General features: G+C 52.0%; 7 protein-coding genes across 7 annotated transcripts; 4 read left to right on the forward strand and 3 right to left on the reverse strand.

Moving 5' to 3' along the window:
• Nucleotides 1-604: 604 nt before the first annotated feature.
• erg4A (c-24(28) sterol reductase) lies at nt 605-2,594 on the forward strand. The gene is made up of 5 exons (XM_073722012.1): nt 605-828; nt 876-1,700; nt 1,763-2,094; nt 2,169-2,386; nt 2,466-2,594. Exons 1-5 carry the CDS (start codon nt 752-754, stop codon nt 2,475-2,477), a joined length of 1,464 nt encoding a protein of 487 aa, XP_073577641.1. The 5' UTR covers nt 605-751; the 3' UTR covers nt 2,478-2,594.
• An 11-nt stretch (nt 2,595-2,605) lies between these two features.
• BDW74DRAFT_164306 (transcription factor domain-containing protein) lies at nt 2,606-5,337 on the reverse strand. The gene is made up of 8 exons (XM_073726238.1): nt 5,214-5,337; nt 5,135-5,158; nt 4,928-5,082; nt 4,423-4,874; nt 4,065-4,360; nt 3,582-4,016; nt 3,237-3,514; nt 2,606-3,164 (listed from the first exon to the last, which is right to left on the reverse strand). Exons 1-8 carry the CDS (start codon nt 5,265-5,267, stop codon nt 2,642-2,644), a joined length of 2,217 nt encoding a protein of 738 aa, XP_073577642.1. The 5' UTR covers nt 5,268-5,337; the 3' UTR covers nt 2,606-2,641.
• A 347-nt stretch (nt 5,338-5,684) lies between these two features.
• BDW74DRAFT_184275 (uncharacterized protein) lies at nt 5,685-7,773 on the reverse strand (the record flags this gene model as incomplete). Its single annotated transcript, XM_073730770.1, has 4 exons — nt 5,685-6,613; nt 6,671-7,265; nt 7,336-7,594; nt 7,649-7,773. The coding sequence occupies 4 exons, from the start codon at nt 7,771-7,773 to the stop codon at nt 5,685-5,687; spliced, it is 1,908 nt and encodes a 635-aa protein (XP_073577643.1).
• A 472-nt stretch (nt 7,774-8,245) lies between these two features.
• BDW74DRAFT_164309 (uncharacterized protein) lies at nt 8,246-12,299 on the forward strand. The gene is made up of 3 exons (XM_073726239.1): nt 8,246-8,640; nt 8,701-10,751; nt 10,802-12,299. Exons 1-3 carry the CDS (start codon nt 8,549-8,551, stop codon nt 11,779-11,781), a joined length of 3,123 nt encoding a protein of 1,040 aa, XP_073577644.1. The 5' UTR covers nt 8,246-8,548; the 3' UTR covers nt 11,782-12,299.
• Nucleotides 12,300-13,128: 829 nt separating this feature from the next.
• On the reverse strand, nt 13,129-14,729 carry BDW74DRAFT_121004 (uncharacterized protein). The gene is made up of 5 exons (XM_073722013.1): nt 14,397-14,729; nt 14,328-14,347; nt 14,240-14,276; nt 13,652-14,186; nt 13,129-13,593 (listed from the first exon to the last, which is right to left on the reverse strand). The coding sequence occupies exons 1-5, from the start codon at nt 14,542-14,544 to the stop codon at nt 13,221-13,223; spliced, it is 1,113 nt and encodes a 370-aa protein (XP_073577645.1). The 5' UTR covers nt 14,545-14,729; the 3' UTR covers nt 13,129-13,220.
• A 2,653-nt stretch (nt 14,730-17,382) lies between these two features.
• Nucleotides 17,383-19,064, forward strand: BDW74DRAFT_121045 (alkene reductase). Its single transcript, XM_073722014.1, has 3 exons — nt 17,383-17,762; nt 17,828-18,463; nt 18,535-19,064. The coding sequence occupies exons 1-3, from the start codon at nt 17,514-17,516 to the stop codon at nt 18,892-18,894; spliced, it is 1,245 nt and encodes a 414-aa protein (XP_073577646.1). The 5' UTR covers nt 17,383-17,513; the 3' UTR covers nt 18,895-19,064.
• Nucleotides 19,065-19,746: 682 nt separating this feature from the next.
• BDW74DRAFT_184279 (uncharacterized protein) lies at nt 19,747-21,787 on the forward strand (the record flags this gene model as incomplete). Its single annotated transcript, XM_073730771.1, has 7 exons — nt 19,747-19,827; nt 19,880-19,989; nt 20,040-20,771; nt 20,827-20,913; nt 20,971-21,030; nt 21,082-21,266; nt 21,324-21,787. 7 exons carry the CDS (start codon nt 19,747-19,749, stop codon nt 21,785-21,787), a joined length of 1,719 nt encoding a protein of 572 aa, XP_073577647.1.
• Between the last annotated feature and the right edge of the window lie 343 nt (nt 21,788-22,130).

Genomic DNA, 22,130 nt, shown 5'->3' on the forward strand with positions numbered 1-22,130 from the left:
GCTTGTTGCGTGATCGAGTGCCTTCCTCGCCCTGGTCTCCAACAAGAGTTCATCGACCAATTTCCGTACGCTGGTCCTGATTTCGCAATGACTCGATTGCTTAGCCAGAGCTCTCGCACTTGACGCGACGGGCCCTACGATGCCGCCTACACAATGTCTCGAACCCATTTGGTTGCGACCGATAGCGGACGGAGGACCTGAGCCATCGAGAGCTGAACAGCACAGCCTGGCCAACGTATGTACCGAAGATACCCTAGGTTGCTTTCGCGAACCCGCGGAACTACATTGATCGCCCCTTGCCAACATCCAAACAAGGTACGTACTTGAGGCCGGACTGGCACTGGGTTGGACTGAGATAGACCAACTGGATGGGGTAATATCGAAGCTGTACCTGTGCCCTGAGCTCGAGTGTTCCCGTCCGAGCATCATTCGCCGCCAACCTCTCGCCGTGGCCATGTCCAAGCGCAATTTCCAAGACGCTCCGCGTACTACAAGGCAATCCCGTCTTGAACCCTAACTCAACGGACGTGTACACACCACGATTATAGCTCAGCTCTCGACGGAAAGCAGCCTCGAGAGATCCCGCTCCTTTTACCCCCTTTCACAACTTGAAACATCGCTTTTATGAACCGGATGGAGAAGAATTGCGGATGCACCGCGTTTTCCGGGCCGACCGCGGACTCCGCGGCGAGCACGGTACCCGCATCTATACGCTTCACGGAGGATATAAGATGAACCCCCTGTCTCTAAAATGGCATTAGTTTGCCTCAGGGGAAAGAGCGCTACAAGCAATATGGGAATCTCAAGCAAGGCGTCCTCAGTTGAAAGGTAGGTGCTTGTTCTTGTAGATTGCTTGCCCAGGCTTACAGTCCCAGCCCTGAACTCAGGAACCGACGCAACGGCCGGATCCACGAAACCGAGTCCGATGCGAAAGCAGTTGAGAAACCACACTTCGAGTTCGGCGGCCCTCTGGGAGTCTCGGCGCTGATGGTCGGCTTTCCTCTCATCATGTACTACATGTACATTGGCGCAACATTTTACGACGGGAAACTGCCTCTCCCCAAACCCGAACAATCCATTTCTGAGTTCCTCGCCCACCTCATCAACCTGGTTTACACCCATGCATACCCTCACAAGCAAGCCTGGCTGATCTACTGGTCGTTCCTCATCTTCGAAGGCTTTGCATACCTTTATTTTCCCGGCGTCTACCGCGTTGGCAAGCCTCTCCCTCACCTGAACGGCTATCAGCTACCATACTATTGCTCCGCGGCATGGAGTTGGTTTACCACGATCGGTCTCGCGCTCGGATTACACTTCACCGGCCTCTTCCGCCTTGATACTCTCATCACTGAATTCGGCTCGATCATGTCGGTCGCGATCGGATCAGGGTACATCGTTTCAATCATCGCGTACGTATCTGCTCTAGCAAGAGGCGCGCAACACCGGATGACAGGATCTCATATCTACGACTTCTTCATGGGCGCCGAACTCAACCCAAGGCTCTTCAAATGGATCGACATGAAGATGTTCTTTGAAGTCCGGATCCCCTGGTTCATCCTCTTCCTGCTGACGCTCGCGACGGCGTTGAAACAATACGAAGAACTAGGGTTCGTCTCAGGCGAAGTCTGCTTCCTGCTAATGGCACACTTCCTGTACACCAATGCCTGCGCAAAGGGAGAAGACCTAATCATCCCCAGCTGGTCCGTCCACACCAACCCCCTTCCCACCTAAACCTAAAAAACTAACCCCCCGTCTCACACAGGGACATGTACTACGAAAAATGGGGCTTCATGCTCATCTTCTGGAATCTCGCCGGCGTCCCCATGAGCTACTGCCACTGCACTCTCTACCTCGCAAACCACGACCCCTCGCGCTACCGCTGGAACCCGCTCGTCCTGACCATCTGGGCAGCCCTCTACCTCTTCTTCTACTGGATCTGGGATACTACAAACAGCCAGAAGAACGTCTTCCGCGCGGAAGAGCGCGGCGCAAGCGTGGACCGCAAGTCCTTCCCGCAGCTCCCCTGGCGTAGTATCAAGAACCCGAAGACTATTAAGACGGCCGATGGCGGGTTGATTCTTTGTGATGGGTGGTGTATGTGCCCTATTCTTCCTGTTTTGTTTGTCTTGTGTTGTCGGTTTGTGTGCTAATCATTTGTTAATGGATAGACGGCATCGCGCGCAAAATCCACTACACCTGCGACTGGTTCTTCGCGATCTCATGGGGTCTGATTACGGGCTTCGACTCGCCGTTTCCGTGGTTTTACTCCGTTTTCTTCAGCGTCATGATCGTGCATCGCGCGAGGAGGGATATACAGCGGTGTCGTGAGAGGTATGGCGAGGCTTGGCTGGAGTATGAGAAGCGTGTGCCGTGGTTGTTTGTTCCGGTGAGTCTCACTGTCTTCCCTACGTTCTTACGAGCGAGTGTGAGTTATGTAGGATGATTGCTGACTTGTGACTGCGCAGTACGTATTCTGAAGAAAAGCCTATCCGACGGGGAATGATTCAATGGGCAAGAGTAGAGTGAATCTGATAGTGGAATCAGGTATGATTAATCCGCAGTCGTATATATATTGTATACTATAGCACCTAGGTGGGAATCTATTATATACCTTACATTAGATAGTCAAGTACCTACCTACCTATCCAAACCGCCCAGCACCACCAACACCACCCCTCAAAATTTCCACAGCTGATCTTCCCGTCCCAATGAAATCATTAAGAAACATCCCAATATTAATATCAAACTCTCCGGCACCCTGTCCCTGCCCAAGCCCCTCACCACCAAGAACACCCTGATGCCCAAACAGATCCTCGGGCCAATGCACATCCGGCAACGCAATATCCCCGCCCGTCCCAGTCCCACTGCCCATTCCCGCATCATCTGAGTTTGCCGCCGCAGCACCCGGCCCCGCCATAACAAGGCTCCCATCCTGCCTTGCCGCAAGGCCCGTAAGAGCCTGTCCCGACGTAACGAGGACGTGCGCGGCGCGGGCGAAACTCGCGCAGATGGAGTGGAGGTGTGCGGAGGAGTGTGAAACGCGCTTGATGAGGTCGAGGCTGTGGACTGTTTCGTTGAGCAGGGCGAGGTCGGATTGTGAGGATGTTGTTATTGCGTGTGTGAAGACGATTACGAAGGGGGTGAAGGAGGGGTAGAGGAGAATCCTGGTGAATCGAGTGGAGCGAGTTAGTTCAGTTAGTTGGGAAAGAGGATGGATTAAATGAGACGGGACCTACGAGTTCACGTATTCGGCTTGCTTGTGGGCCTTGAGATCGCGGAAGTAGGTTATTGCCTTTAGATGGCTGTTCAGGGCCAGACAAGCGGCTTCGTAGCATTGGGAGGAAATGGCCATTGTCGAGGCGCGGGTTTGGCGTTGGGGCTGCGTCTGTGTTTGCGACTGTGTCTGTGTTTGGGCGCGGTAGATTACGGTTAGCACGGAGTAGGCGATGAAGTCTGCGCAGGCGGTCATGCCGTGTAAGGAGTCGGCGTAGAGGAGGCTTGGGCTGACGTTGATCTAGAAGACATTCAGGTTAGTTTCGGCGTCATTCCCTTGGGGATCGTGATGGGGAAATATGGCATACCTCAAGTAGCCTATTCCGAACGGCCAATAGGTCGGCCGATATAGTCCTGATGCGTTCCATTTTCTCCTCCTCCGTTATTTGCACTGCAGAAATCGAGTAGAGCTGATCGTAGACCTTTCCCTGTATCGTCGCAAACTCAACGGTCATGAGATTGATCAGGTCCCAGGAATGCTGCTTTTCGTCCGCCGACGGTGAATATAGAGCTGTGTCGATATCATGATCTTGGAAGTGAGAGGTCACGCCAATATTGAGCGAGACGTTCTTGTCGACTGTGTACAAGGACCAAAAGGCATGGCGCTTCAATTCAGCCAAGGCGAAAGGATCGGCTTGAGTGGTTGCGTTGCGGTGGAGGCCTAGCATTTGGCACATGTTGAAGGCGAGCGAGAGGTATGTCCAGCACCGTTGAACATTGGATTCTTCTTGCGCTTTTGTGGTCTGTTTGGTTAGTTGTTGCACGGGACACTGAAGGGGACATGAACGTACTCCAATCAGTAAAGCTTGTACTTTCTCGAGCGTAGGATCGGAAAGCATTTGCGGATGGTCGAGCCCGGCCGAGAATTGTTGCTCACAAAATGATTTGCTCGATGGGAGATCGAAGCGCGCGAAATCGGGGTCTCCTTCGTGCATGTAATCGCGGATAATGTAGTACAGTAACCCGTGCAGCAGTGTAGTAGAACCAGAAGGAATCGGCTGGAGGGGGAAGTAGATCGACTGGCAGAGAGATTCGAGCTGTCGGGGGTCTTTCCAAGATTGGCTAACGAGGTAGAACGGAGGTTGTACTGTGCTGCAGTTAGCTAAAGCAGCTCGTACATACCAAGAGCTAAGCAATAAACGTGCGTACCCTTGACCTTCTTCACCACCGCAACAACGAGGTCCACTGGAAGTAGAGGTTCTCGAGCCCGGGCCTCGGATGACGGGGTGGACTTCTCTGCTGCGGGCATATGACTGTCCAGACTATCCTTTAGCGATAGCAACGCAGACGACACCTGGTCATTCAGTTCTCCGCCGCGAGCCGCGACAACAGCCGAGAGAGCCGCATCCCTTGCGACGAGCGTCTCGTGGTGGAACGACGACTGGCCTTCGAATGGCGGCACCGTTTGACCAGAAGAAGCAGATGGACCGAACACGGTCAACGTCGGAGCCGGGGCTGGAGCTGGAGCCGCAATGGAGGCTGAGACTGATGTCGCATTGGCCGTTGAAGCTGGAACCGGCGCCGAAGACGTCTTTGCCATTTGTGCTAGCGTCCGCTGAATGGAATTGAGTTGGGCTTGAATAGTCTGGAATCGTTGCTCGCTATGAATAATCAGCAAGACACCAGTCACCCGAGAACCTTGTCGGTAGCTTACTACTCCTCATCCTGGACTCGAGGCTCTGCGGCTGTGGATATCGTAGCAGCCGGGGCAGCGACAGCGACAGCGGCGAGGGGCGTCGTTCCTCCCGCGCTGCATGAGATTCCCAGCGCATTGCAGCTGGAGCATGGAGCCCCTTTGTCGCATTTGATCTGCCTTGTCAACTCGAGTGTCGTGTGATGCTGTGTTCAGACGAATAGTTACCTTTCGATGTCGGCAATTGTCACACTGCGGGCGCTGTCAGTTTGAATGATTGGTGAAGCGTAGGTAGCGGAGGCCGTACCGCGCGGACGCGAAATGAGCGCGTAGGCGTTGCGGAAGAGTCCCCCCCTGTCATTAATTCCGTCCGGACACTGCTCAAAAGTTCAGTTGGAGTACTCGAAACGGCAAAGAGAGTTGTAAAGAGACGTTGGCGCAGGAAGAGGATTACAGTGGGTTGATTGAGCCGAGGAAGGTCAGCATCAAGATCACGCTAGTCCTGATTAGGTGTTGGCAGCAAGATGCGGATGCCTGTAATTATTTTCTGCCTCAGGCACAAACCCATACTTTCAGAGGCTTGACAAGAGAAACCCTGACCAGCTACATGTTCGATTCTATTAAATGGCTGAGAAACGTTCTGAGGAACTTCCTTTCAGGGGTACATTACGTCTCATACTCTAAGTATTCAGTTACACTACATCCAAGGAGCGGTCGTGGCAGGCTGGAATTGCAGGGCTTGTCCACATAAGATGTAAAGAGCCCTTAGTTAGCAGCATTAATCAAGCAGAAGGTATTCCCCCTCTTCCTCAGATTCCTCACTTTGATCATAGGCCATCTGCATCTGCTCCAAATGACCATTTGAGTGTATAGAACGCAAGTCGCCCAGCACAGTCTGCTCAGAAAGCTCTGTACTCCCATGGCCACTTCCCTGCATGAGAAGTATCTGGTCTTGCGACGGTATAGCGCGCTCAAGGCCACATTTTGCCGTTCCGCTCGAAATCAGTATTTTCAAACTACATCGCAATGAGGCATCATGCGCCATGCGGTAGAGCATCTCCATTACATCGATCAACTCCTGCGTCCATTCCTCGCATTCAAACCAGATAATGTTCTCAATGAAGCAGAAAACGCGTTGGTCGAGGGGGATTTGGGTGATGAGAGCTCTGAACGTGGAGCAGAGGTCTCGTACGGAATGTGCTTTGATGGCCTCGGCGTAGTCGCGGGTGGCGATGAAGTCGTAGTTGAAGGGGCCGCCGGCGTAGAGGAGCTGTGTGATGAGACTTCGCAGAAGGCCTTGGGGTCCGCTAAGAGGATCTATTAGGGAGTCGTGCTGTCCGCAGAAGAAGTGGAGGACGAGAAGACCTGGTGTTTTCGACAGGGTCAGGCTAAGGTGGGCGCAGAGATACGATAGTGGAGTTATCCTAGAGCAGGATTCGAAGTTCCCGTGCACTAATAAGAGATCCGGCGCTGGAGAAGATAGCCAATCGTGGAATCTGGGCAGATACAGCACCTGTTGGGCCTGCGCTTGTGCGTGGGATGCGTTGCTGAATGAACCGCCTTGTCGAAGCAGGTATTCTATATCGTCTAGAGCTGTTAGATGGTGGACGTTCAAGGCTTCGACCAGCTTTTCTCTTGACAAAAACGGCTCTTTGATATGGTCGGCTAGAACTCTTGGGGATAAAAAAGTGGGTAGTGGTATTGTAGCTTGAAGGAAGTCAGCATCGTGTACTCTAATTATTGGTCCTCTCCAGGATTACTTACCTTGTAGCTTTTCAACAAGTCTATCCAGTACTGTTCCGAGAAGGGCGTTCTGCGCGTCGCAACCCAATGCGTTTTGCGATGTTTGAAACTGGTCATGGAGTTGTTCCACACGAAAGTTGATCTGGTTGACTGCTTCATTCATGGTGCCCATTGTCTGTGTGATTTCCTCAACGCCAGCTCTTGTCTCCCAGACGGTGCTCCTAGTGGCTTGAGTTTCTCGTAGGATTGAACGAGTCGACGCATCAATCATCCCGACTCTCTCATCCCGGGCGCCTTCGAGACAACTCTGATAACGACGCACCTTACTATGCATTTCTTCCAGAGCTTGATCAACTTCACTGGACCTTAGTGTTGGCCTGAATATCTTGTCTTTGACGTGGGAAAGGCTCGACCTGCTCTTCTGACTCCCGTTCAACATCTGGATTAGCTTTTCCATTGTGCGCAGCACGGTTTCGTACAAGTCAATCGCGTACGCCCTCAGGTTTGAATTAGATTTGAACTGTTCTCGAGTTCGTCTTGTGTTGTTGATGGTTTCAAGTATCTCACAAAAGGATGACAGGATCTTGTGACGGATATCGGCTTGGTGCTTCGCGAGCTGTGGGCCATGAAGCAACACGTCAATGTGTGTACGGTGGCATCGCAATGCCCAAGAAAAGGGGGCATACACTGAAGATCAACTTCAATCCTGCGGAAACAACAGACCCTGCAAATTCCGAAGGCAACATATCGAACCATCGACTGATGTCTGCAGAATTGTCGCCAGCCGCTCGCATGAACCTGCGCACCATATTTTCCTTGCCGCGGCTGTTGTACTCGTCCTCGGCGGCTCGGAGCTCATCGAAAACATCGTCCCAAGTGCAAGTGTTGGTGTCCCAGGTGACCTTCCATGTCTGCGCGCAATTATCCAAGGCGATCTTCAGGTCGCTGCGGTGCTGCAGTTAGCGCATGATCGGCTTCTCATGGCTTCGATTTTCTTACTTATACGGCTGATGCGAAAAGAATTCACCTCGCTGCTGGTCATAGCTGGATCGGACACGGAAGGCTTGATGGTAAAATGGTGCTTTCTCGATCACAAAGTCTTTGGCTATCATTGTATGCTCCATTGTTGCGCGAGTGGGGGTAGGAAACTTGGTGAGATGCTTTGTTGTAGCCTCTTTCATGTCACGAGATACGGTGTCAATGCTTGTCGCGCCGGCCGATGGTGACATTCATCAAAAGAAATTATCCGCCAGCCTGACCCCACGCTCCGGCAATACGAGGCTCTCTGGATGGTTTAATGCGGCCGCAGTTCAGCTGCTGCGCCGCCTAGGGAACGGTTTGCTTAGCAGGGATTACGCGGACAGACTAGGCAAGTTTTATGCAAGGCCGGGGCGGGGTTGCATCAGAGGCCTCAGCTCTACCCGTTGGCCTGTCATGATGGGTTTCCTGCACTCACAAACTTCGGTCCCGCGTTTCACTGAGATAAAGGCTGCTCGCATTTATTGTTGTCCCTATAATCTGACTTATTGGGGGCTGAGCTTCATGCATCCCATATGAGATGGGCGGTTATATGACTCAGAATATCATTCGACCAGCGGCGGCCCCTCATGAGGGAACCGAAAATGTTGTGGAGAGATCGTTATCTGACCTTCGTGTCGTTTAGCGATTGGATTGCCCAGAAATGACGGACAGGGAAGGCGAGGCAAGGCTCAACTTGAGGCTTGCCCGGTCCTTCCGCGGCCTCGCAAACACCACCACTACAAGATCGCGCGGCTCTTCTTCTTTTCCTTTTTCTCTCGAAATCCCATCGCCCATCCTTCTCTCGGCGCCTAGGGGGCAATAAACTAACAAGTTCGCTGGAGCGTTTCTCCCGTCTGTACAATTTAATAGCCGCGCAGAATGACTGAGCCTACGAAGCCAGAACTCGATTGCAATGGCGAGAATTCGAGTGTACCTGACGCTTCAACGGCACCGAGCGACCCAAAATGCGAGTATGTTGTTTTTATGCTTTTGGATTTCGCGCAATGGCGAGACTGACACGACATATTCAGCTCAGCAGACCCATCCTCCGAGGAATCTTCAAACCCCCAAACTGACTATACCCAGCGCCTAGAGTGTCGTCTCAGCGAACTCGAGAAAATCGTTCGACAACTACAGGCTTCTGTAGAGCACAAGGATAATGACGAGGTTAATAAGACAGACGACTCAAGCGACGAAAAAAGCAACCATAGCGGCACGACGGAAGAGGACAAAGAGGTATCGCAAGCTGAAGAAATCATCGTCACGAAGCCCGAAGTCTTTAGGGCTAGTTATATTGGATTTTGGCACCGTCACGTCGATGATGAATACCATGCGTTTGAAACGCACGTGCAAGATTATGCCAAAGATGGCGATACAGAAGACAATTTTCAGCGTGCGATGGAAACCATGAACGCGAGCGCTGCAACAGATTATATCCGGACAAATAGATCCACATCGAACACTGGCCCGATAAGGTGCGCACGGATTAATTCGACCGTGGTTTTGAATGCATTGCGCGAGGCCAATCCAACTTTACCGGGGAAGGGAACATCTCTCGTCTTCTTTTCGCCCTTTGCGCCCCTGGTCGAGAGCCATGAACACATGAAAAAGACGCTAGAGAATCTCCAGGAAAGAGCATCCTCGGCAGGTAAAGAGCCCGACGACAAAGAGAAGGGTGAGGACGAGACCAAGGGCGAGGGTGAGGACGATGCTCAGCAGGCTATCAGACACTTGACATGCTTCATGAATCTCATGGACTCCGATATCCTTTCCGTTGTGCATCGCCTCAGGTCATCGAGTCCTGATACAAAGATTAGCTTTTGGGAGCTTTATTATCTTTTCCGCGCCGACGAGGATCTCTACTACCCTGCAGCCAGCCACTCTCGGTCAGATGATCCGCTCCAATTTCAAAAGCTTTGGAGGATGGTGCCTCAGAGAGACGTCAGGCATACCGACGAGGAGAACAGAAGTAAAACCGATCATAAACTTTATGTGAAGTGTTACTATCTGGACTTTGACGGCTCCTCATACGTTCCGGTGGTCCAGGACATAGGTATTGCTCCGTTTGAAGGCCAGCGGAATGTCACATCGCTTCCTATCTATCCTCTACGGTTCGCGCCAAATTCTGAGCATATCTTGCGTGAATCGAGGGACGCTGGTCAGAAGTTTGTCGAAGCCATCGATCAAAAACACATGACGTATCATGGCTGGGCCGTGCGGCATCGGGAAAGCACTAAACGCGAGAGAGGATTTGTGTCGAGTAATGTGATCATCGATTGTGACGAGACCTTCAAAGCTCATCCAGACTGGAAGCCAGTTCCCATTTCCACGTTCTATCACGGAAAAGGAGAATACTACGAAGTTAGCGATCCTAGTAAGACGATTCAGATTTGGCAAAAGCACTCGTACCTGGACAAGCTATCTGATGTTGCGAGAACCGAATGGCACAGTGAATCGTATCTCCCCTTCAAGGAAACCGAAGCCTACCTCAAGAAGCAGGCATTCCTATTCGAGTATGAAAAGAGACAGAACAATGCCGCTGAGAGCAGCAGTGAGAAGCAGGAACTCCTCGACGACGATCTTGTCCTCTTACCCTGGCGGCTCTTCGCATATTCTCTCCAAGACAGAAGGTTCATCATCTTGGATACAGCCAATCTCAAACGGCTTGAAGAAATTGGCGATCCATTCCGAGACCTCATTATCTCCCCCCATCACAAAAACATTATATGGTCCCTGGTCCACTCGCATTTCGAGAAGAAGCGGATGGAGCAGTCTCACAGCTTCTACGATATTAGCCAAGACATCATTCACAATAAAGGACGGGGCCTGATTGTCCTCCTGCATGGGGTCCCCGGTGTTGGAAAGACATCGACAGCTGAGGCTGTCGCACACAAGTGGAAGAAACCACTACTCGCCATTACTTGTGGAGACCTGGGACTGGAGGCCTCCGAGGTGGAGCAGTCCCTGAAGGATATTTTTCGCCTTGCCCAGTTATGGGATTGCGTGCTCCTTCTAGACGAAGCCGATGTCTTCCTTTCTCAACGATTGCCATCCGACTTGCAAAGGAACTCTCTTGTATCCGGTAAGGTGTGCCATACCCGCCATTTAGTACATGTGAACTCATGCTTTCAGTCTTTCTCCGCGTCTTGGAGTATTATTCAGGAATATTATTCCTTACGACCAACAGGGTAGGAAACATGGATGAGGCATTCAAGTCGCGCATTCATATTGGCCTGTATTACCCCCCGTTGAACCTGAATCAGACAAAAAAGATCTGGCGGATGAACCTTACCCGTCTCACGGCCATTGAAGAGGAGCGACACAACGTGACCGGCAAACCCAAGCTCACCATAGCTACCGACGACATACTGGAGTATGCCGTCGAACATTTCGAGCAGAATAAGGCAGGCAAGGCATGGAACGGACGCCAAATTCGAAACGCCTTCCTGACGGCCGCCGCACTTGCCCGGTACGAGCAGCAGAGCCAGAAAGACAAAGAAAAACCACAGGGCGATTCCACACACGATATCCGCCGCGCGCACTTCAAGGTCGTCGCAGAAGCAAGCTCTGGATTTGACGAGTACCTCCGCGAAACCAGAGGCAAGAGCGACGCCGACATTGCTCGCTATGCAGGGGCCCGTGCCGACCATATCACCCGCGCGACGCCCCTCCAGTCTCCACCGGCGACCTCTGATCAAGACAGCACATACCCTCGCCAAAGGACCCAGAGTCAGAACCCAGGTTACTACCCAGGCGAATTCCCCGACCCGCGTCGAGAATCGGACCCGCGCCTCTCGCCGTACCATACACCCGACCCGACAGCCGGTAGGAGAGGACCATACCAGTATAGCTCTCCCAGTCAATCCAGACAAAGCATACCGCCTGAGCTGGATCTTCCGCATCGTTTTGGCTCACAGGAGTCGGTGGAAAGAGGCTCTGGCAACTTTGGTACCCCGGGTCTCAACTATGGCAGTCAGTCCCAGTCCTACTACCCCGAGGCCTCGCGGCCGAGGACGCCGCAACCGTTTTCCTCGGCGCCGATGGCGGGGAGGGGGCCGATTGTACAAGCGGATGTGTTTGACTATCCTGACGACGATGAATTTAGATTCTAGTTATGAGTATATAATCACGGTAGGCCAGGATAAGATAATGGAGTTGGGGGGCAGACAAAATAAAGCATTGAATACACAGATTGGATAGTGCACGAAATCTGCAAGCTCTCAAAGTATAAGTGGACTATATCCGTCACGTTGCTGAGTCCGCCTCATGAGACAAGCCACGTAGGAGCTCTGAAAGCTTGAAAAGACTCAATTCGTTGAGGAATTCAAGCTTTCCACTTTCTGCTGCATACAATTGAACATCATCTCGATAAATTCAGCACACAATTTTCCCGTCACACGCAATTCCTGATGTCCGGATCTTGATTCACACCTTCAATTGCTCAATATCATAGACACACATTCGTAATCAGCTCAAAACGTGTTGCACCAGGTTGTGTGACTTCAAAGCGGCTTGTCGCCTTTCGTTTTTCGCTTGGTAGGTACGGTATGTAGCGCGGGGGGTGCGGAGGCCCTGACATCTGAACCGTAATTATACTGATATACGTTGAAGGGTATAGCAAGACGAGAAATCAAAGGTAGGTACCATTAGCATATACCACTAAACAAGAAAAGCCAGTTGACACTACAATATATCAATCATTATCCATATACCCAAGCGATATACATTTACATCCCCTACGGAGTACCTACATAAATTGAAGATAGGTCCCCTCCCAACATCAACTTTCAAGACTACGGTATGGCCGCACGCGCCAGGCCGTCTACGCCACCAGGACCTCGCTCAGTAAGTACATGGACGTAGGTCAAAGCGCACCGTAACGGCTGCGGCGCGCCCAAGGGCACGGGTACGGAAGAGAAGCCGAAAAATCCATCGCGTCAGTGCGCGGCGCTCATTAATCTATTCTCAACATTCGAGACTTCAGGTCCCGGTGTACAGGTCGACCGTTGGGTACCGGTACTCTACCCCAGGGCTGGAGGGTAGGATATGGTGGCGCAGATCGGATCATACGGTGTGGTGCAAAGTACGGTGTGTGAATCCTTGGGCCAGGGGCCTAGTCTTTGGTCTTGATCGGCGATTCTAGACTGAGTTGTTTAAGATAGATAGAGTAGGTAGATAGGCGCCATTCGCTTCGCAGCGTTGAAGGCAGGAGCAGGAAGGATTCAACGGATGCTTGATAGATCGTGTTGCGGTCTGGCCCGCGTCCGAATCAGGGGTGGGTTGCGAATAGGGCATGGCATTTGTAAAGAGTCTCGGTTGCGGGGTTGAATTCTTCTGGAACGTGGCGTGACCGGGATATGTTAAGGCTTCTTGGCTATTATTGTCAACAAGCTTGAGTGCAAGCGAGACCTCTGTGGATGCTAGGTGCTAGATGAGAAGGAAAGCGAATTAGACAGAACAGAGAGATCAAAGTCTAGTTTTAGATTGGAAGTTCATTATTATATGGAGAAAAGAAAGAAGGTAAAGACAGTGTCTACATCCAAATCATAAATCAGTAACCCCGCGGTGGACTCGTGCTGCCCGCTCTATCCGCCAGAACCTCAATCGTCTGCTGCACATCTACCGTTTTGTGGATTCCGCCTCTGCTCTTCCTGCCTGCAGGATCACCGACCACAGCCCCCGCCGCACCAGCGTGCGTGATCAGTCCGCTCTCATCTGAAACGAGCTCATGCTCTTCCGGGTCCCGGCGTGACCCACTAGTGTTGGAGCCCGTTGCTCCCTTGTTTTTGCTGAGGCGCATGTCTGTGCTCTGTTGTTCGTAATAGCCGGACTTGGATCGGTAGCTGTGGTTGCGGACCTTGGTAATCAGGATGTTGAGCGAGGGGAGGCACGCGCAGATCAGACCCATGCCGCCTTCAGCGTTACTATCCTTGTAGTTAGTATGGGCTCGTGAATGGCAGATTCGGCAGAATGAGTGCATACCCTGAGAGGATGACGCAGATGAAGAAGATTGTAATGTCGGGGCTACTTCCATCGCGCAGCACAAGCACAATACGATAGATACTGAACGCCGTGGCCAATCCACCGGCGGAGAGCATTCCAATGACTCGCAGCTTCTTGTTCCGTGACATCTGCAGTGACCACGTCAACGGCAGCGGCAGGATGAGAATCAAGATATCCGAAACCATACTGATAACGGAGTCGGCGATCAAAGCGGCGCGCTGGTCGAGACATTTTGCATTGGGGTCCTGCGTCCAGTATCCAGGAACGGGGTCGCACATTCTAATCTTCACAATCTCCGCGATCACGTAGTAGATGGTAATGGCGGCTAGAAAGCCGTAAATAAAGCGTACGCGACTCTTGTAAGGCGAGAAGATCCGGACCAGGATGGAAAGCAGGGCGATCTTTGTGAAGAGGGCCATTGGGCAGTAAAGGACTGTGGCGACGTAGCAGAATTTGCGGTATTCGGTCAGTGTGTCGACGTCTGTGTAGTGGTAGCCTCCACCATACTTGCCGACTGGGTATAACTGTTAGAATAGCGAAATGATCGAGAGGTGTAGGTGGACGAACCGACGATGGCAATGCCGCAGTAACCCATGAAGAGGACCTATGGCTGCAGGTTAGCTCGGCTCGATGGTCGCACGAGTGCAATCCTTACCCACGCAGCGAAACATGTCCCTATGCCTGTTAGCAGCGACCAAGAGAAGCATTATGGTTGGCGACGTACAGTCCTCAATTCCCGCCCACTGTCTGTACCAGGCACGGATGCCGAAACGCAGAAAGACGAAGAGGGTAACGATGGGTATGCACAGGCATTGCGTAACAAAGTTGACGGTGTTCAGGATATCGGGCCGGTCATCGTGATTTGTTGACATGGTGCCAGCTCAAAGTAGCATGCTTCGATCGAAATCAGATTCCACCAAAGATCGAGGGTAAAGAGCGACGGGGAGGATAAAAGAGTGGATGCCCGATGGCTGAAATATCCGGCGCGGGGTGCAGAGGAATAAGTAGACTCAAGAATAAGACGATCTGCGGGATGACTCGTTTGCCCGACTGTCGAAGGATTGTGCAGGGCTCAACATTGAGATGCTAGTGTCCGGCTATTTGGGACTCGCAGAAGAGGGGACGGGAGGCGAGCAGGGGGATGGAATTGATGAAATGGAATATGTGCAAGTGCAGACCCATCGAGCTGAGTGGTTGACAGACGGGAGACCCGACAGAGTGGACGGGGCGATCAGAAACTGTCATGGCTGACCTCGCATTTGCCTCTGCTCAGGCCCACTGCTGCGACGCCCCCAGTCCAGAACATCCCAGAGGGGAAAGACAAGCTGCACTTGCAAAGCTTTCACGGACGCTGATCGACACAGGAAAAAGCAAAGATGCGATAAGCGCGAACACCAGCCAGGGACTTCCCCATCTCAAATACAAAAACCAACACCTTCCAATCTCCAACGGTTCTCGTCTTTGAGACTCCGGCCAAGACAAGCCACAAGCCCACCTCCGACTTTTCGCCGTCCGTTATTAATGAATCGCAAACGTGGGCTTCCGCTTGGCGTTAGTCGGTGTCAGACTGATAAGTGACAGCAAAGAAAATGAAGTAAAGCAAACATCAATGATCAGCAGACGTCCAATCATGCGGCCCGTGGTGGGTAAATCGGGAAAGTCCCAAGCCCATCCGAGCTCGAAACAGATTTCAGATTCATCATTCAAAGTTCGCCGGTGCCTGCAGTGGGTCTTCGCTTGCTGAGGCGGAGATTTCAGGATGAGAGCCTGCAAATTACTGAGGCCATACAGAATGTCCCCTTACTCTGTCGGATTAAGAAAAGAGATGATCTGATGCTTGCTTGCAGGTGGCTTGAAGCCAATTTGTTCTCCCGGTGACACAGAGTACCGACTGCGAAGTATACAAACGTCGTTTGCGCCTTCAACGTCTTGGGACACAGCGTGATCCACCGTCGGCTTCATTGGAACTGTCGCAGGCCGTCGGCTCCGGTGATGCTCCATGAGGTCCTCCTTAAACGACCGTGCTCGGAAATAGCCTCAATATCCGCCTCAAAGTTATGGCGAAAAGGGGGGAGAACTGCGAGCGACGGGCGATCCTAACAAGAAGTCAGCGCACTGACGCGGTGCAGGCCTCGAACTGAGTTATCCTGTACGTCTGACTGGTCACCATGATCATCAGGATCGAGAACTATTGATCATCGCGGGGTTTCTTTGTCGATGGTTTCCGCAATCCTAGCGGGTTGACTATTGACCCTGCTGTCAGTGTCAGTGACTCAGTGTCCACCGACAAGGCCCGAGTTCAAGTCTACGCCGAGGACTAGGGAGGTTCTGGAAAACGCGGTCGCGCGGCTGATATCGCTTAGATGCATTGGGGAAATAAGCTGAAGGACCAAAAAGTTACGATTCACGATAGAGGCTGAGCTAGGGGCTCAAATTTGATCTCACCCCTGTGTCTGTCTTTCAGTTTGGCCCCCAAAAGACGGAGTCAGATCGGTGGCGCTGCCCTGCATGGACTCCGAGAGAATGGAACGAGGATGCATACGCAGCTTCTTTTGATGATTCTAGTTGAGCAGGAATAAGAACATCAGGAGTGCTGCCCATGGCCCAGGAGCGTTACACAGTGCTGCGTATCATACTCCATATGCTGATCCGGGGAGTTGGACAAAGTCATTGTTTGAAGCTATGGCAACCCAGCGATCGCCAGCTACGCTGCCCCTACGCCGCTCTAAGTTGTATAGTAAATTCTCAGCTGCTCCATAGTTCGCCCTTGCATTTGATCAATAGTTACTTATTCCCCACCGTTCATTTGCATGCATGGTGGCTACGCACCAAGGATTCATAAGCATTTGAGGTTACACGAGGCGTCGATGTTTTTAGAATATAATTATTTTCTCTCATAAATCAGTCATATCGAACAGTTGGTTGCTGCGCTGCGCTTGAAAATGAGGAACTTGGGAGATTAGGCAAAGCAGCAGGAAAGGTACTTTTGTTGTCTCATTTGTAGTGCTGCCTAGAAAACAATAATAAAACCTTCAAAATTGCACTCCAAAATTCCCACTTTTCATTTGGCCTATTGCAAATCTGTCAGTGTCATGTCATGTGAACCTTAAGACAGCGATGACATTTGATTTGAAGGATCCACAGCGACTCTCCTAAGTCCTATTATTGCTCCTGCCAGCCAGGATGATCCCGACTCACCCCCCGTCTCAAAATGTCTTCAATTCCTCACACCGCCGCCCCCAACCCCAAATGCTCCTTTACCAGGATTACACCCTGCAAGCCCCTGCATCCTACAAGGATTCGAAATGTCACAGACTCAGACCCCGCGACTCAGGCCGAATCAGGACGCAGATCGCCAGGCGAGGCAAAGGCCGCCAAACGAAACGCGGCCTGTCGCTAAGCCAGCCGGCCCCCGACTAGCGGGCACTAACATCCACATTGCTCTCGTTGCTTTTTCTCACTGGCCCTCGCGACTCCAACCCGTTATCATGGCCCATATTTCTGAGCCGTTCCGGACCTCCCGTCGGATGTCCGACCCAGTATTCTGTGTACGGCAGCGGTTTGAAGGCGAGAGGTGAGGGGAAGGACGAGAACGCCGAGGAGGGGCAATAATACTGGGCAGGCTGCCAGGTCCAGAATGATTGATTGATTAATTGATTGATTGATTGCACCAGCCGTCAGATATCGAGACTCAAAAGTGAGAGGGTGCACGACAGAACCCGGATTCAACGCTTTAATCCCCGACCAACTGCATAACATCTCGCTCGAATCTCAATTTTGTTTCTTATCTTTTGTGCATTGCATTGACCGACGTCGACGGCCAGGGTCTGAAGTTTAAAAGATGGCGCAGACGCATGAGGATTCAAAGCTCTTTCAGCCATTGCCTATCAATGATGGAAAGATCACACTCAAGCACCGCGTCATTCATGCACCCTTGACTCGCAACCGTGGTGTCCCTGAGAGTCCAGTCAGCACCCCCGAAAAGCCGAATCGCGTTTGGTACCCCGGCGATCTGGTGGTCGAGTACTACAGGCAGCGAGCGACAGATGGCGGGCTGATCATTTCGGAGGGAATTCCTCCTTCGCTAGAGGTGCGTCGAAACCCTCAATTAAGAAGCTACAGAACAAAGAAAGTAAGCTAACAGTGGTCGCATAGAGCAACGGCATGCCCGGCGTCCCGGGCCTCTTCACCCCCTCCCAAACCGCCGGCTGGAAGCGCGTCGTCGACGCCGTCCACGCAAAAGGCGGCTACATGTACGCCCAACTCTGGCACGCCGGCCGCGCCACGATCCCCCAGATGACCGGCTCACCCGCCGTATCCGCCTCCGCAACCGTCTGGGACAGCCCGACCGAATGCTACTCGCACCCGCCCATCGGCGCGACCGCACAAGTCCCGTACTCCGCCCACCCGCCGATCGAGCTAAGCGTCGACCACATCAAACGCACAATCGGTGACTACTGCGCAGCCGCAAAGGCAGCTATCGAAGCGGGCTTCGACGGGGTGGAGATTCATGGTGGAAACGGATACCTGCCTGAGCAGTTCCTCAGCTCGAATATCAACAAGCGCATGGACGAGTATGGAGGGTCGCCCGAGAAGCGGTGCCGCTTTGTCCTCGAGCTGATGAATGAGCTGGCGAAGACGATTGGCGAGGAGAACTTGGCGATTAGACTTTCACCGTTCGGGCTCTTTAACCAGGCGCGTGGGGAGCAGCGCATGGAGACGTGGACGCATCTGTGCAAGGAGCTCAAGCGCACCCACCCCGCCCTCTCTTATGTTAGCTTCATTGAGCCTGTACGCACCCTACTCTATTCATATTCCCTAATCCCCCCCAAAAGCTCCAATTAACTAACAATCAATACCAGCGCTACGAACAAATCTTCAGCACCGCCGAAAAAGACTCCTTCCTCTCCTCCTGGGGTCTTGCCGACATCGACCTAAGCCCGTTTAGGGCAATTTTCGGCTCTACACCCTTCTTCTCGGCGGGCGGCTGGGACCAGACCAACTCCTGGGGCGTCCTGGAGTCCGGCCGGTACGATGCCCTCCTGTACGGGCGGTACTTCACCAGCAACCCCGACCTGGTGGAGCGGTTGAAGACCGGCACGCCGTTTGCGCCGTACGAGCGCAGTAGGTTCTATGGGCCGTTTGAGGATAATCGGATCTGTTACACGGATTATCCGCCTGCGACTGGGCATACGGAGATTAGGATCACGGTGCAGCAGTAACCGTGTGAGTTCGAGTGGCCGTTGCCGGGACGGGGCCAGGGAGGTTATTTGTACCTAGGAGGCTTGAGTTAGCGATATATGAAATGCGTTCTCTTGACATACTCATCCATAAGGACAATGAGTTCCTATCCAGAGACTGAAAATAGAAACGAACACTACGCGAGTTAAGCAATCAAAATCTGATCTTTCAAGTTAATGTTTTTCTGACCAGAGACTCCGAAGAAAAGGTACCGCTTCAACGCTTACACTGCGCAGTTTTTCAATAGAGTTCATTCAGTGATTGTCACCAGGCAATTATATATTTTTTGCATAGCTATTGCTTGCCGAGGGAGAGGAAAATACTACACGATGTTGAACAAATGCCTTAATGGGGATTCCAAGTGAAGTCTCGTTATCCCTATTGGCAAGACAATCCTTCAAAGAACTGAGCTAGTAATTCGTTCTCTGGGTTCTCATTTAATTGATTTACTGTACTCCGTAGTCTATCTGGTTTTATCTGAGACTGAGGAAGGCGCCCTCGTTTGCTCCGCCGACAACTTTTCTGCATGTTTGTATCCCCAGAACAGGTCACATATGGCCATCATTTGAGTGATCGTCCTGACCAGCTGATGATTATCCTACTCTATTTTTTCTATCCAGGATATCAGAGCCTTCATTTGTTGCCTAGGCTCTTCCGGCGCGGATTAATTATCGTCCGCGGCGCACGAGGCTGCCGCGCACTCCACTCTCAAGTTTCAACAAAGGTACGTCACTCGTCCCAACTGGACGGTGGGGAGAAGCTAACCCTTCGAACTGCTTGACACCAGAAGTTCGCATTGTCTATCCTCAGACTAGCAAGAAGCTCAAGGCGAAATGACCACTGAAACGGTCGAGGATGGAAATGGCTCCCACCAGACCATCACCTCGGGTGTCACTAGACGGCTAGCGCTCAACGTACAATCACTCTCCGCGGCGTAAGGCTATATTTTCTAATCGACTCGGATAGGCATGCGAGCCTTGCCGACAAAGAAAAGCCAAATGCGATGAAGGGAAACCACAATGCGGTCGTTGTGTCCGGCTCCAGCTTGCCTGCCTATACAAAGGCCCCTCGGTGAAGTACGCCATTCTTTCTGACGAGGGAAACAGTCAATCTAACACCTTTGTAGGAAGGACCTGACGCTCTTCCATATCCGCGAGTCACTGGCAAGTCTGGAGGCTAAGATGGATGGATTACGTGCTCTTCTCCAGAGGGAAGAATCTGCCGCTGTACCGATGATAGAGACCCCGGGGAATAACTTTGACCATGTCCCGGCGTATCGGAGTGCAACTGTCGGCACTCAAGACTCTACTATGCCGTCCAGTCCTCTGCATCATAGTACGGCTCCGCAGAACATCCTCCTCTGGCCTTGTCTGCAAGCCAGCCTGCCTGACCTCGATATCATATACGGCCTGCGTGCGGAGATCACCGAGCACAACAAGCGAGATGCCCGCAACTTGCAGTTGTTCCGGAGTGAACAAGAGACGGCACCAGAAAATCTATTGACCGGTCTCACGCTCTCCCAAATACAATGCCTCAAAAAAGCCTTCTTTGATGACCTCTCGATATACTCGCCTCTTCTCGTCGAGTCGGAATTCTCTGATCACATTCTGGGTCCAGTCCTTACCGGAACGAGTACTTCTGAACTTGACTTCTGTATCGTCATTGTGGTTCTCCTGTTGGGTGGAAGGGCGCTGGCAGATCAGGGCGAATCTGATGTCCCGGACGACCCCAACGGTACATTTCAAAATGTCTTCCTAGACGCAGTTGAAGCGAATGCCCGGCTGTCACAACTGTCACTCAGAGTTCGATGTAGCGCAGAGATTTCTTGGCGATCTGCCCTGGCCTTATTGCTCACCGGGTATGTATCGAAACCGAACCCTTGGTGCCGCACAGTAGATTAACGCCCCCGCCAGGTTATATTACTCGCAGCAGATTAACGTTCTAGAGCACTTTCAGTCGGTGCAACGGGCGTGCAGTATCATCATGATTTTACTTCAGAGGTGAGTACCGGAATGGTTGCGAGACCTTTACGACTAATTAGTTTTCCTGTAATACAGCAACCCTCGGCTCAGTCCAACTGAAATTCAGATATATTGGGTGGCCTACGTTCACGAGAGGTGTGGCGTCCTGTTCCATCAAGTCTGACAATCTCTAACCTGGCTATCTAGTCAACTTCTCGCAGAATTCGAGCTTCCGGCCAGCGGCATTGGCCGGTATGAAGACACGATACCATTTCCATTCAGTGAGAGCCGTAGCGCTGAGGAGCCGCGTGGATTGCATCGGTTGATTTTTCTTGCTCACTTGGCCCTGCGGAAATTGCTTAATCGGATTCACTCCAATATCTACGGCCATGGTAGGCGTTGCAGATAACAACGATGATAATAAAGATTCACTAATGTTGACGTCTCAGGGAGCCGCCAGAACCGAAATGACATCCTCAATAACATCTCACCAGCTGGCCTAACCGCTTCATCGAGCCTTTCAACCGGCTTCTCTACCTCCATGTTGATGATCGAAGAGCTAGACCACCAACTGGAACTCTGGAGACAACATCTACCGCCAGAGCTCACCTTTCCAACGTTGGCGCAGATGAATCCGTGGCAGGACGAGGGTCTGACAGCTCGCCGAGCAGCATCGCCTTATGAGCGAGCAACTGGTGCTCTAAGGGCCCGATATTGCGCTGCCAAGACCATCATCCTGCGCCCTTTCCTCTATACCCTACTGAACACAGGACCCCAGGGCGCTATTCCCGCAACTGCTCACGAGAACGCGAAACTCTGCCTGCTGGCTACTTTCCAAGCAATTCTGCGCCAAGGTATCTTACGAGATAGCATTCGAGCAATTCCAATGCCGATTAACTTGATCCGATGGTGAGTGATTCCTATTAGCCGAGCATGTACGATCCGCCGTAAACATTGACAAAATGCTGAGACGTGATCAGTTTCTTTGCAGGGGCTATTCTGCTGCGGTTGGTGGAAAAGAGACCCGATCTTCACTCCCTATTACCTTCGGATTGGCACGTCATTTGGCGTATTCAAGAACGAGTTGAAATGGATGCTGCTCATCTCAGCCCAACAATCGCGCAAGATATGCAACTACTGCGGCAACTGGACCAGATAACTCCCGGAAGCGTTGGTCCAACTTGATGTCGCCGTTTCAGAATTCACTATGGGAATTGTACGCCTATCTATGAATGTATACTCGAGCAGCGAAAAAA

Source organism: Aspergillus multicolor (assembly GCF_047715735.1).
Source record: "Aspergillus multicolor strain CBS 133.54 unplaced genomic scaffold BDW74scaffold_59, whole genome shotgun sequence".
NCBI lineage: Eukaryota > Fungi > Ascomycota > Eurotiomycetes > Eurotiales > Aspergillaceae > Aspergillus > Aspergillus multicolor.

What these genes read in the sequence shown, in the direction of transcription:
- BDW74DRAFT_164306 (XM_073726238.1), bottom strand. Translation starts at nt 5,267, where the DNA reads ATGACAGGGGGGGACTCTTCCGCAACGCCTACGCGCTCATTTCGCGTC. An exon ending in CGAGTCCAGGATGAGGAGTA is followed by an intron (nt 4,875 to 4,927) that starts GTAAGCTACCGA and finishes GATTATTCATAG; the next exon opens with CGAGCAACGATTCCAGACTA. An exon ending in TTCGGAATAGGCTACTTGAG is followed by an intron (nt 3,515 to 3,581) that starts GTATGCCATATT and finishes AATGTCTTCTAG; the next exon opens with ATCAACGTCAGCCCAAGCCT.
- BDW74DRAFT_121004 (XM_073722013.1), bottom strand. Translation starts at nt 14,544, where the DNA reads ATGTCAACAAATCACGATGACCGGCCCGATATCCTGAACACCGTCAAC. An exon ending in CTGCGGCATTGCCATCGTCG is followed by an intron (nt 14,187 to 14,239) that starts GTTCGTCCACCT and finishes AGTTATACCCAG; the next exon opens with TCGGCAAGTATGGTGGAGGC. An exon ending in ATCTGCGTCATCCTCTCAGG is followed by an intron (nt 13,594 to 13,651) that starts GTATGCACTCAT and finishes CTACAAGGATAG; the next exon opens with TAACGCTGAAGGCGGCATGG.
- BDW74DRAFT_121045 (XM_073722014.1), top strand. Translation starts at nt 17,514, where the DNA reads ATGGCGCAGACGCATGAGGATTCAAAGCTCTTTCAGCCATTGCCTATC. An exon ending in GAATTCCTCCTTCGCTAGAG is followed by an intron (nt 17,763 to 17,827) that starts GTGCGTCGAAAC and finishes GTGGTCGCATAG; the next exon opens with AGCAACGGCATGCCCGGCGT. An exon ending in ATGTTAGCTTCATTGAGCCT is followed by an intron (nt 18,464 to 18,534) that starts GTACGCACCCTA and finishes AATCAATACCAG; the next exon opens with CGCTACGAACAAATCTTCAG.
- BDW74DRAFT_164309 (XM_073726239.1), top strand. Translation starts at nt 8,549, where the DNA reads ATGACTGAGCCTACGAAGCCAGAACTCGATTGCAATGGCGAGAATTCG. An exon ending in CCGAGCGACCCAAAATGCGA is followed by an intron (nt 8,641 to 8,700) that starts GTATGTTGTTTT and finishes CGACATATTCAG; the next exon opens with CTCAGCAGACCCATCCTCCG. An exon ending in AAGGAACTCTCTTGTATCCG is followed by an intron (nt 10,752 to 10,801) that starts GTAAGGTGTGCC and finishes TCATGCTTTCAG; the next exon opens with TCTTTCTCCGCGTCTTGGAG.
- erg4A (XM_073722012.1), top strand. Translation starts at nt 752, where the DNA reads ATGGCATTAGTTTGCCTCAGGGGAAAGAGCGCTACAAGCAATATGGGA. An exon ending in AAGGCGTCCTCAGTTGAAAG is followed by an intron (nt 829 to 875) that starts GTAGGTGCTTGT and finishes TTACAGTCCCAG; the next exon opens with CCCTGAACTCAGGAACCGAC. An exon ending in GATTCTTTGTGATGGGTGGT is followed by an intron (nt 2,095 to 2,168) that starts GTATGTGCCCTA and finishes GTTAATGGATAG; the next exon opens with ACGGCATCGCGCGCAAAATC.